General features: G+C 44.3%; 1 protein-coding gene across 6 annotated transcripts in view; it reads right to left on the bottom strand.

The window, feature by feature from the left end:
- Window positions 1-11,311, bottom strand: part of LOC111583307 (sodium/calcium exchanger 1-like) — a 22,780-nt gene extending 11,469 nt beyond the window's left edge. For 4 of the 6 annotated variants that reach the window (XM_035958181.2, XM_035958182.2, XM_035958183.2 and 1 more), the window contains exons 1-2: window positions 8,982-9,133; window positions 1,396-3,167 (exon numbers count right to left, since the gene is read on the bottom strand). In XM_035958181.2, the coding sequence (XP_035814074.1) occupies window positions 1,396-3,152 (1,757 nt within the window). In that variant the 5' untranslated portion in view covers window positions 3,153-3,167; window positions 8,982-9,133. Of the gene's footprint in view, window positions 1-1,395; window positions 3,168-8,981; window positions 9,134-11,118; window positions 11,263-11,292 lie in introns of those variants that run through there. The other 2 variants (XM_023292326.3, XM_023292325.3) reach the window with 2 other exon arrangements.
- Between the last annotated feature and the right edge of the window lie 1,779 nt (window positions 11,312-13,090).

Raw genomic sequence — 13,090 nt, 5'->3', positions numbered from 1 at the left:
ATATAATATAATATAATATAATATAATATAATATATGATCTCTGGAGGCTGGCGGCTGCTGTTGGTGAGGATCTAAAGTCTCCAGACGTTACTGCAGCAGTAAGCAGTAGATCAGATAAACGTGGCGTCCTTCCAGCAGCGACACTAACCGGCTTTATGGGCCGATGCTGAGCAGAACCAACACCAGAGGGCCTAATAAGGAAGAGCAGCCACATGTTTATCTGGACGGAGGACATCCAAACGTCTTCAGCCAAAACTGGAAGCAGGAACTGAGGAGTCACTTCGACTGTTCCTCAACGTCACAAACACGAATTTAGAGGTCGACACAGCGAGCAAGCGACAGACGAGCAGCAGCAGACACTAGTTTAGGTGAATTTATTCACTGTTTAACAGCTCGTTAATATTCTGGATTGTTCAGAGATTTCAGAAATCAAGGAAAAAGAATCTGAATTTAAAGCATCAGAGGAAAGAATTTAAATATGTGTCATTAATATTCTCATGAAGTGAAAATATTTCTACAGCAGCTGGTGAAGTGTTTCAGTTTTTAATCGCATTTTATAAAAACTGCTGTTAGAATTTAGCTGCATCAAATTAATGTGTCTAATTAAGCATATTTCTTTTGTTTTGGTCACTGTGTCTCATTTTTGTCTTTTTGTGTTTCGTTTTGGTCATTTTGTGTCTCATTTTTGTTGTTTTATGTCTCATTTTGCCATTTTGTGTCTTCTTTTTGACATTTTGAGTTTCTTTTTTGTCATTTTGAGTCTCATTTTGTGTCTTGGTTTTTTCGTTTTGTGTCTGATTTTTGTCGTTTTGTGTCTCGTATTTGTTGTTTTGTCTCATTTTGTGTCTTATTTTTGTTGTTTTGTGTCTTGTTTTTGTTGTTTTCTGTGCTGTTTTGTGTCTTTTTGAAAATTAATTCCATGTTCACAGCCTCTGAAAACTTCCTCTCTGCTCCTCTGTTCACTGTTTCTGAGCCATGCCACATTTATTTCATTGTGGTATTTTTGCTTTTTTCATCTCTTTGGTGGTGGTTTTATCTCATCATCCTGTAGATGTTTTTCTATCTCCATGTCTGCTCTCTACTCTGCTCATCATCTGTAGATGTTTCTCCATGCTGGATGGATCTCCAGCAACTAGATCCTCTGTTCTGTTTCTGCTGTGTTTATTTCATTGGTTTTCCTCTCAGTATCTCTGAGGAAACCCTGCTTGCAGTTCAACCTGAAACTCTCTGAATGTTTTGGTCTCAGCTGAGTCAGTCCAGGAGAACCAGAACCAGAATACGGGAGGTTCTGGTTCTGCTGGATCTGCTGTATCGTCATCTGTGATTTAAAATAAAAAGACTGAAACCCAAACTGTCTTGCAGAGCGATCGGAGTTTTATGAAGGTTCTACTTACAAGATCTCATCGTTCTCAAACTCCAGGACTCCATGTGTGTCCTCAAAGTCCTCGCCGCCTCCTTTAGCCGTCCCCTCCATGGTCTTGTATGGCACCACCACCACGCCTCGAGCTCCAGAGGTCCTCACCACCTTCACCTCCATCACCCCGACGCTCTCGCTCACCCTCACCACTGGCTCCTCGAACGTGAAGATGCCAGCGTGGTCGTCGTCGAAGATGGTGACGGTGGCCGTGCACGGCAAACCCAGACCTGCCAGGGTGTCCACGTGGTTGGCCCGCTGGTCCTCCGACACGACCTTCACATTGCTGAGGTGAACCAGGAAGTGCTCGTCCTCCTCAAAGATGTCATCATCGATGATGTCGATGCAGATCTCCTTCTCGGTCTCGCCGGGTTTGAACACCACAGTCCCCTCGGTGAACTGGTAGTCTGAGCCGGCGTTGGCAGTGCCATCTTGAGTCCGGTAATCCACGGCGACGGTGCTGGTCAGATCTCCGCCGCGACGAACCACGTTCAGCAACACACTGCCACAGTTCTCCAGACACTGGTAGGTCCCGGGGTCGAAGAACACCTTGGAGGAGAAGTCATTGGCCGACACCTCGGAGCTCAGGTCGAGCTGCGTGGCTCTCTTGGCCTGGTCTGCGGCGTGTTTCTTCAGGACGTTTCCAGCTCCGGTCATGATCCTGGTGGCCTGGCAGCGATAGAAAGCCCGACTCTTCTGCTGCTGCGTTAAAACCTGGTAGTTGGCAAGCTCCATCAGCTGCTCCATCTCCTTCTCTGGATGCTTCTGCTTTAGCTCCTTCAGGATCTGGGCCACCTCTCTGCGGGACTCTTCCTCGTCCAGCTCCTTCTCCTCAAACCCCGCCTCCCCGTCCAAGAATTCCTCGCCGTGAGAATTGAGCATTTTACCATCCATTTCGATGTCAACCTTTGAGGGCAGCTCCGGCTCCCCCTCGGTTTCGATGATCATTCCCTTCTGCTTCCCTGCTCTGTATCGCTTGTACATGTACTTGTAGAAGAGCAGCCTGCGGTCGGCCACATAAGCAAATCCAACGCAAAGCGGGAAGAAGAAGAGCGTGAGAAGCCCCTCCCATATCTGAACGACCCCCGGAGAGATGACGGCGAGGATCAGGTAGAGCCAGATGTAGGCGAAGACGCTCCAGGTGGCGGTGATGAAGAACACCCGCAGGTGCTTCACCTTCCGGGTCTCTCCTTCAGGGATGACGGACACGCAGAGGCCGATGATGACGAACATGTTGAAGGCGGCGCTTCCTACGATGGTGTTGGGACCAAGCTCCCCGGCGTTGAAGTTGTGACCGCAGACTTCCACGACCGACAGGAGGATTTCCGGGGCGGACGAACCCAGTGCCATCAGGGTCAGGTTGGACACCGTCTCGTTCCAGATGCGCACCATCGTGGTGACCTTCTCCCCGTTTGGCTTCTTGATGGTGATCCGCCTCTCCTGCGACGTGATGACCTCGATGGACGCCATGAAGCGGTCGGCGATGATGGAGACACCCAGGAACATGTACACCAGCCCCACAAAGTAGATGGTGGCTCTGGCGAGGCGGTCGGTGAAGCCCGGGTTGTCGGGTTTCCACACTGGCAGGATGACGCCCTCGATACAGTCGGTGCTGCCGCCACATTTGGTGCGGTTGGTCAGCGTGGTGTTGGAACTTCCTGCTGCTGGATGTGGAAACTCTGAGGAGAAGACGGTCAGCAGGAGAAGCAGCTGATAGGTGGAGAACCTGGAGATCATGGTGACCCTTCAAACCTGCAACACACAGAGCAGAACATGAGAACCTGCAACAAACTGACTCTGGTTCACAGAGGACGAGGGTTAGAGGACTTCCTGTTAGAGCGGTTCTTCACCAGAACAGAACATACTTTAGTACCCAGATTACTGTTTATCTTCAGTGTTAATGGACTGTAGGGAAAAGAAAAATGGGCCCATTTCCTTGATGGATCAAAATTTGGTAACAAGACATTGAAGCCTTTTGTCTCTTTAAACACAAGACAATAAACTGGACTTCCTCTGTCTAACTGAAACATGGCACAAACCACTGGACTTCTACCCACTCAACCAAGCCACACCCTCCGGATACACGTACCTCAACTCACCCCGCCCAGAAGGTCGAGGAGGTGGTATCGCAGTCATCCACAAACAGGTCTTCACAACCATCCCACTTTCCATCCCTGCCCCCCCCTCCTTTGAACACCTTGTTTTTAAATTACCCGGTCCCACCCCAATGGTCACTGCTATCATTTACTGCCCACCTAAACCAAACCCCTCATTCCTCCCTGACTTTTCCCACTTTTCTCCCTCAGTCCTCATCCTTGGTGACTTCAACTTTCACATGGACAACCTTCACAGTAAATCTGCCTCTGACTTCCTAGACCTCCTACAATCACTCAACCTCACCCAGCATGTCAATTTCCCCACCCACAACCATGGACACATCCTCGATCTGGTTTGCTCCTCTGGTCTTACAGTCCTAAATATCTCCAGCTGTCATCTCTCCATCTCTGACCACCTAGCAATAACTATGGACATCAGCCTCCCCACCCCCCTGCCCAAGGAAAAACGGACAATCTTTTTTAGAAACACCAAATCACTCTCCCCCTCTGTATTCTCTGCCTCACTGACCACTGCATTGTCCGTCTCCCCTCCCCCATCAATCAATAACCCCACTGACCTCATCAACCACTACAATCATACTCTCTCTTCCTGTCTTGATCAGCTTGCTCCCCTCAAATCCAAATTAGTCACTTTCTCCCACTCTGCTCCATGGTACACCCCCGAACTCCACCTCATGAAAGCCCATAAACGACAGCTGGAACGTCTTGTCAAGAAAACAAACCTGACAGTACACCGCCAAGCCTACTCCGACTTCCTCCAACAATACAAAGACGCCCTGAAATCTGCACGGTCCACTTTCTACTCTGACCTGATCAATACCAGCTCCAACAACCCCAAGTCCCTCTTCTCAACTGTCAATAAACTCCTTGCCCCCCCGGATACCGTCTCAAACTCGTTCACCACCGACAAGTGCAACCTATTCCTCTCTTTCTTCCATAACAAAATCATCTCCATCCACAGCAGCCTTGTCACCTCTCCCACTTCACTTGATCCCCCCTCTCCTCCACCAAACCCTCTGAACTTTCCCCCCCTTGCCCACTTCTCACCCGTTTCCCCCCTGGACCTGCCCAAATTCATCACTGGAACTAAAAACTCCACATCCTGCCTGGACCCCATCCCCACTGCCCTCCTTAAAAACTGCCTCCCTGTTATCTGCCCCCTCATCTCTAACATCATCAACACTTCCCTCAGTACAGGCTGTGTCCCCTCACCCCTCAAGCTCGCCTCTGTCTCCCCCATCCTCAAAAAACCTGGTTTGGATCCAACCTCCCCTCACAACTTCCGGCCCATCTCCAACCTCCCCTTCATATCCAAAACATTAGAACGTGTCATCGCTGCCCAGTTGAAAACTCATCTCACCTCCAACAACCTGTATGAAACCTTTCAATCCGGATTCCGCTCTCATCACAGCACTGAAACTGCTCTCCTCAAGGTCACCAACGATCTCCTCCTCTCCTCAGACTCTGGACAAGTCACCATCCTCATTCTTCTCGACCTCTCTGCAGCATTTGACACAATCAATCACTCCATCCTCCTGTCCCGCCTTCAATCCTCCATTAACATCACCGGCACTGCCCTCACCTGGTTCACATCATATCTCACAAATCGACAACAATTCATCAAGGTCAACAACTGCACATCCGCCACCGCCCCCCTGTCCCATGGTGTCCCTCAAGGATCAGTCCTTGGCCCCCTCCTCTTTATCCTGTACCTCCTCCCCCTCGGCAACATCATCCGCCGCCACAACCTACACTTCCATTGCTACGCCGACGATATCCAACTCTACATCTCCACCAACACCACCGTCGCTGCTTGGCCGACATTAAATCCTGGATGAGGAAAAATTTTCTCCTGTTAAACTGCGACAAGACTGATCTCATCTTTATTGGACCTAAATCACTCACACCATTTCCCCACTCCCGCATTACCATTGATAACACCACCCTATCTCCTTCCGCTCACATCCGCAACCTCGGTGTGATATTTGACAGCAACCTTACCTTTGAACCCCACATTAATCAGATCACCAAAACTGCCTATTTCCATCTCCGCAACATCGCCCGTCTCCGCCCCTTCCTCTCCTTCTCAGCCGCTGAAACCCTCATTCATGCCTTCGTCACTTCCCGCCTTGACTACTGCAATAGCATTCTCTTCGGCTCCACCTCCAAAGTCCTCAATAAACTTCAACACATTCAAAACTCTGCTGCCCGACTCCTCACCCGAACCTGTTCTCATGACCATATCACCCCCGTCCTGCAGAACCTCCATTGGCTCCCCATTTCACACTGCATCCAGTACAAACTGCTTCTCCTCACCTTCAAGTCCATCCATAATCTTGCCCCCTCTTACCTTACCGATTTGCTCCTCCCCTACACCCCCCCAGGAATCTCCGCTCCTCCCACACAAACCTCCTTTCCATCCCGCACAGGACCAGCCGGCGACACTGGGGGGACAGAGCCTTCGCCATTGCTGCCCCCACACTCTGGAACTCACTCCCCCATGCCCTCCGTGACTGCACCAACCTCACCACGTTTAAATCCCCTTTAAAGACTCACCTTTTTAGATCTGCTTTCCTTAAGTGATTCTGTATTTTATCTTGAACTTGTTTTACTATTTATTGATTTTAATTAACTGTTTTGTTTTATCTTATTGTATTTTATGTACAGCGTCTTTGAGTTATTGGAAAAGCGCTTTATAAATAAAATTTATTATTATTATTATTATTATTATTATTATTATTATTATTATTTAAAGCAGAACATGGAACCTTCCATTGGCAATTCTTCATTATAGATTTGATATTTGAGTGAAAGCTTGAACATCTTTGTTCTGCAGATGTTCTGGTGGACCTCATCGGTCTCAGGAGTTTCTGTCCAGAGTAAACCCAATACTAGTTTTAAGTCTGAATCCAGACTATTTTAAACCACTTCAATACCAGCAACAACACTCAAACTATTCCCAAACCAGCCTAAAGCCAGTCTAAAACTAGTCTAAAAGGAGTCCAAGTCTAGTCCAAAACAAAATCCAACTCCAGCCTAAAACCATTTTAAAACCAGTTTAAAAACAAAGTCCAAAACAAGTCTAAGTTGCATATAAAAACCAGTCTTAAACCACTGTGAAACTGGTCTTAAAGCAGTCTAAAACCAATCTTTCTGTCCAGAGTAAATCCATAACTAAACTGTCTACTAAACTACTGTCTCAAGTCTGAATCCAGACTATTTTTAGCCGCTTAAAAACCAGCAAGAAAATTCAAATTATTCCCAAACCAGCCTAAAACCAGTTTAAAACCCACTGTAAAACTAGTCAAAAACAGGTGTTCTGGTGGACTTCATCGATCTCAGGAGTTTCTGTCCTGAAGACTGAAGTCCTACATCAGGATCAATCTATTGTTTCTGGAGGAGCAGACCACCTGGAAACTCCCTCAAGTTCTCACAGCTTTGGACTGGTCCAACCTGACGCTGCTGGGCCTGACGGATTCACCATTTACTCACTGTTTACTCAACGTTTACTCAACGTTTACTGGGAGCCCAAACTAACTGACACCATGTCAAACTGATAAAACTGTAGCAGAGACACAAAACAGCAACAGGGACAAACCACCACAAAGACACACAAAATGAGCAGAAGGAGACACAAACGAACACAAAGAGACACACAATGAACACAAAGAGACACAATGAACACAAACTGATTCAATACAAACAGATAAAACCACCACAGAGACACACAGAAGGTCTAGTAGACGTAAAACAACCACAAAGAGACACAAACTAATCAAAAGAGACACACAATGAGCACAAATAAATAAATAAATACAAATAGGCCGCAAAGACACAAAAAAGAATCAAAGACTGGAAGACACTGAAGAAACTGCTGTTCAAACTGATGACACAAAGTTCTAACTTTACGTTCTCCAAAAACTCACTAAAAACCCAAAGCAGTCAGAAAAACTATCTAGAAAAAGGTTCCTAAAAGAACCTTTTCTTGCTACAGATCTTTGGAGCAGTATTTATGATGATGATTTGATGGTTCTGTTGGGTTTTTAAAGAACATTTGTCAAACTGGTTCCTTAAAGAACCTTCATGGAACTCTAAATGTTTGTGTAAAGAACCATTTTTGGTTCCAGTGAGAACCTTTACTGTTCTAACTGAGGAGGGATGGCGCCATTTGACCCATCTGTCCAAAACCAGTTGAAAATCAGCTAAAGACCAGTTCACAACCAGTCCAGAGTAAACCCAATACCAGTCTACCACGGAGTCTGAATCCAGACTATTTTAAACCACTTCAAAACCAGTGAGCCACCTCAAACTACTCCTAAACCAGTCTAAAACCAGTCTAAAAGTAGTCTAAAATCTGTCTAAAATCAGTCTAAAAGTAGTCTAAAACCAGTCTAAAAGTAGTCTCAAACCAGTCTAAAACTAGAACCTATCTAAAACCAGTCTAAAAATAGTCTAAAATCAGTTTTAAAAAAAAAAAACTGTCCCAAACCAGTGTAAAGGCAGTCAAAAACTGTCTAAAAGGAGTCTAATTGTAGTCCAAAATAAAGTCTTAATCCAGACTAAAACCATTTTAAAACCAGTTTACAAACAAAGTCCAAAACCAATCTAAGGAAAAATATAAAATCCTGTCTTAAGCCAGTCTAAAAGGAGTCTAAAACCAGTCTAAAAGCAGTCTAACAGGAGTCTAAAACCAGTTTAAAACCAGTTTAAAAACAAAGTCCAAAACCAGTCCAACAAAAATATAGAAAACAGTCTTAAACCAGTCTATAGCCAGTCTAAAACCAGTGTAAACCAGTATAAATGCAGTGTAAACCAGTATAAATGCAGTGTAAACCAGTATAAACTGGTGTGGAATCGAGCAGCACAAAGAATCTGTGAGTCTGAAAGCAGCAGTGGAATGACATCAATAAAACAGAACAGAACTCTGTGGAGTCGGTTCTATTCCATTCTATTCTATTCTGTTCTATTCTATTCTGTTCTGTTCTGTTTGGTTCTATCCTGTTCTGTGTGGTTCTGCTGCTCAGAGATGAACAGGATTTCCCTCCACACTCCCACTGGACCAGTTCTCTGGTTCTGATCAGTTAAACAGGTTTGATCATCAATGATCCAATCAATTAGGTGGTTCTTAATAAACTTCTCAAACAGGAGATCAATAATCTATCGATGGTCAAACAGACATGTTTCAATCTAAACTTGGGTTCTGATGGGTTCCACGCAGTGATTTTAGTCTCTTCTGTGTCGTTCCAATAGAACCTGACATCTGAACAAACACACATTTTCATCTGATTTAAAACTTCCTCTAGAGAGTCCGTCTCCCTGCTGACAGAAAACAGAACAGAACCCAGAGGAACCTAGAGGAACACAGATGAGGATCTATCAGAACAGAACAAAACCTACTGTAACCCAGAGGAACACAGATGAGGATCTATCAGAACAGAACAGAACCTACCATAACCCAGAGGAACACAGAGGAACACAGACGAGGATCTATCAGAGCAGAACCACTAGTAGAGTTGTCATGTCGCAGAACAAACACTGACTGAAGCCAGAGAGACGAGAGAACAGAGAGGAGAGAGAGCTGCTGCCTGAGAACGGAAACACTGGAGGGACGGACTGGAGGGAGAGGAAGATCTGCATCACCATCATCATCATCATCATCATCATCATCATCATGACTACAGACCGGTAGCTCTGACATCTGAGGTCGTGAAGTCCTTCTAGAGGTGCTGAGCCGCCTGAGGGCCATGGTAGGACCATAGTAGGACCATAATAGGACCATAGTAGGACTATAGTAGGACCATAGTAGGACCACAGTAGGACCACAGTAGGACCACAGTAGGACCTGCCGGACCACCAGGATGATGCATCAGTCTGGGGCTGCAGTACCTCCTGCAACATCTAGATGGCGCTAGGAGTTATGGAAGGATCCTATTTATCCTATTGGATTTTCGCTCAGCATTCTTTAACCCTGTCAGGATCTTTAATCCTGTCAGGACCTGAAGATCAACATCATCCATCATAAAGATGCTCAGAGGATATTTCTATCAAAAGTAGCAGCACAACACAACAACAACAACACATCATCAACAACAGCACAACACAACAGCAACAACAAACAACAACACAACAACAACAACAACAATAATAAAAAACAATACACTAACAACAACAACAACAACAACAGGTCAACAACACATCAACAACAAATCAACAACAAGAACAGCACAACACAACAACAAAACACAACAACGCAACAACAAAACACAACAATACACCAACAACAACAGACCAACAACAACACAACAACAACAAAAACAACACAGCAGCAACAACAAAACAACAATACACCAACAACAACAGCAACACAACAACAAAACAACACAGCAACAGCAACAACAACACAACAACAAAACACAACAACACAACTAATGAAAAAACAAACAAGAACATAAACACAACAACACAACAATGACAACAACAAAGACAACACAGCAACAACAACAACTAATGAAAAAACAAACAACAACATAAACACAACACAACAAACAGACAACAACAACAAAACACAACAACACAACAACAACACAACTAATCAAAGAACAAAAACACAGCTAAACAACACAAAAAAACAACAACACTGCTAAACAAAAAACAACATAAACACGACAACAAAACTAATCACAAAACAAACAAAAACACAACGAAACAACCAACAACATAAACACAACACAACTAAACAAAAAACACAACAGCAACAACACAACAAAACAAAAAACAAACAAAAAACACAACAATAACAACACATCAACAACAACAGCACAACACAACAACAACAAAATACAACGACATAAAAACAAAAACTGAACAACTAAGCAAAAAAAAACAACAAAAACACAATAGCAATGACACAATGACAGAAGCGTCTTCCAGAACCTCCACTTGGTTTTTCCTGAAGCTCCAACCATCACCAGGACCTGATGACTGAGAACCTCCTGAACTATGAAGAGACAACATCAGCTCCAGTAGATTAAAGTGCATCTGATGAAATATTAATTTGAAGCTCAGATTTGGTTCATTTTCTGTCTGAACCTTGAGGAACATGTGAGACGTTCAAGGACCAGCAGGACATAGGAAACCTGAAGATTCTTCTGTTTTCACCGTTTCTGGTTGATAAATGGAGACGCTTTGATAACTTTTAAAGAGAGAAAACTTGTAAATAACTAAATGTCTATAATATGTAGAGCCTCCGTTCTTTAGAGCGTTGGATCATAAGACATCCACAAAATGACAAAAGACACAAAGAGACACAAAAAGACAGAAATAGACACACAACACAGAAGTTAAAAACTCTGCTCTGGGTTTCATCTCCATTCTTTCTGTTTTGTTTCTTGCTTTTTCTTAAGTTTGGACGTCTATTAATCATTTTGGATGTTTTTTTTTTCAAATTTTAGACAAATCTGACATCATTTGAGACATTTTTTTGACAAAATTTTGACCTTTTTAGTACGTTTTGACCAATCTTAGACCGTTTTTGAGTCATTTTAGACAAAATTCAGTCATTTTAGATAAGATTTTCTCATTTTAACCTGATTTCTAGCTGATTTGGGTAAAGTCCTGCTGCCAGAAGACATCTCCATCGTTCTCTCTCCTCCTTCGTGACGTTCTGTTTCCTCAGAGCTGCAGGACTTTAGATGATCCCCAGTGGAGAAAGTGAAATAAACGGGACCAAACCTGGACCAGGACCAGGAAATCAGACTCACCTGAGCAGCAGCAGCAGCAGACTGAGCAGCAGAGGAGAGCTGCTGCCGATAACGTCTCTAAATTTAACATCTCAATGTGCTGCTGTTATCGTCCGGCCGCCGGGTCGAGGCCATACATGGCAGCGGGGCCCCGGGGCCTCCACAGCTCCTGGCCTGATAACAGCTAACGGCTAACGGCTAAGGAATGCAGCAGGACAACCTTCAGCGACAAGGAGACTCAAAACAATAAAGTCTTGTTCTGTGATTTCAGCTCCTTTACTGTGAATATTTTCTGGTTTCTTTCCTCTCTGACAGTAAACTGAAGCTCTCTGGACATTTTATGCTGCGGTTTTAGGCTTTGATCAACATTTTTCACTCTTCTCTTACTTTTAATTGATCTGCAAACAGATAATAATCAACAGTGGAAGTAGCCGTCAGCAGCAGTTGGAGGGTTTTAAAAGCAGATATGTGATTCTAACAAGAGAAAAACAAACTGATATTTTTGGATGCACTTAAGACAGAAGCTAGCAATTTTCATTACCTACGATTTAAAAATATATACTTTTATTGTTTTGTCTCTAAAAGATCACAGGATGGTGAAAATTCCCATCAGTGTGTTGAAGCTAGCACTGTGGCGAACATTAGCTTTGATAGTAGTAGAAAGGATGCTAGCCTTAGCTTTAATGGCAGTGGTAATGATACTAACATTAGCTATGCTGGTAGTAATGATGCTAATGTTAACTTTGATGGTGGTAGTACTGATGCTAATATTAGCTATGATGGCAGTAGTAATGATGCTAATGTTAGCTTGGATGGGAGTAGTAATGGCATTAATGCTAGCATTGATGGCAGTAGTAATGATGCTAACGTTAGCTTTGAGGGCAGTAGTAATGATGCTAATGTTAGCTTGGATGGCAGTAGTAATGATGCAAACGTTAGCTTTGATGGTAGTAGTAAGGATGCTAACATTAGCTTTGATGGCAGTAGCAAAGATGCTAACATTAGCCTTGATGGGTGGTTGTAATGATGCTAACGTTAGCTTTGATGGCAGTAGTAATGATGCTAACATTAGCTTTGATGGTGGTAGTAATGATGCTAACATTATCCAAAGTTGTTTAAATCAATCCAACTGGACTTTAAGAAGGTTCCTTGAAAACGTTTCACCTCTCATCCAAGAGGCTTCTTCAGTTCTGGTGGTGATTGATGTTGCCTCAGCTTATAACATCTGTGAGGTGTGGTCAGTGTTATTCACATTCCGACGACCATTGCCAAGGCCCACCTGGCTCCTCAACGATGGTCGTTGGGAGCCAGGGAGTGACACAAAGGGGGTCGTTGAAATGCGAGTTTCACCGAGCCCTCGTATGCTAATGGTGGGCGTTAGCATGAGCCACCTCACCTGAGTCATTCTGCCGAGTAGTTCTTTGGGGAGTTTTGAAAGGACCTGATTGTAAAATGGTGAAAGATGATGTCGCAGACCACCCCCCCTGTTCAGAGATGGCTTCTCCACTTTGACATGGATGGCTTCTTTCATGCCTCTCTCAAACCATCTGTCCTCCCTGTCCAAAATCTGAACATTGGTGTCCTGAAATGAGTGTCCCTCTTCCTTGAGGTGAAGGAAGACCGCCGAATCCTGTCCTGAGGAACTGGCTCTTCTGTGTTGAGCCATACGCTTGTTAAGTGGCTGTTTGGTTTCCCCTATGTAGAGATCTGAGCATTTCTCGCTGCATTTAACTGCATACACCAGGTTGCTCTTCTGACTGTGTGGTGTGGGGTCTTTTGGGTGGACCAGTCTTTGTCTGAGTGTGTTATTTGGCTTAGA

The sequence above is a fragment of the Amphiprion ocellaris genome, chromosome 4, assembly GCF_022539595.1.
Source record: "Amphiprion ocellaris isolate individual 3 ecotype Okinawa chromosome 4, ASM2253959v1, whole genome shotgun sequence".
Lineage (NCBI taxonomy): Eukaryota > Metazoa > Chordata > Actinopteri > Pomacentridae > Amphiprion > Amphiprion ocellaris.
Note: the sequence above shows the minus strand (reverse complement) of the source record. Positions and strands in the feature narration are given on the sequence as shown.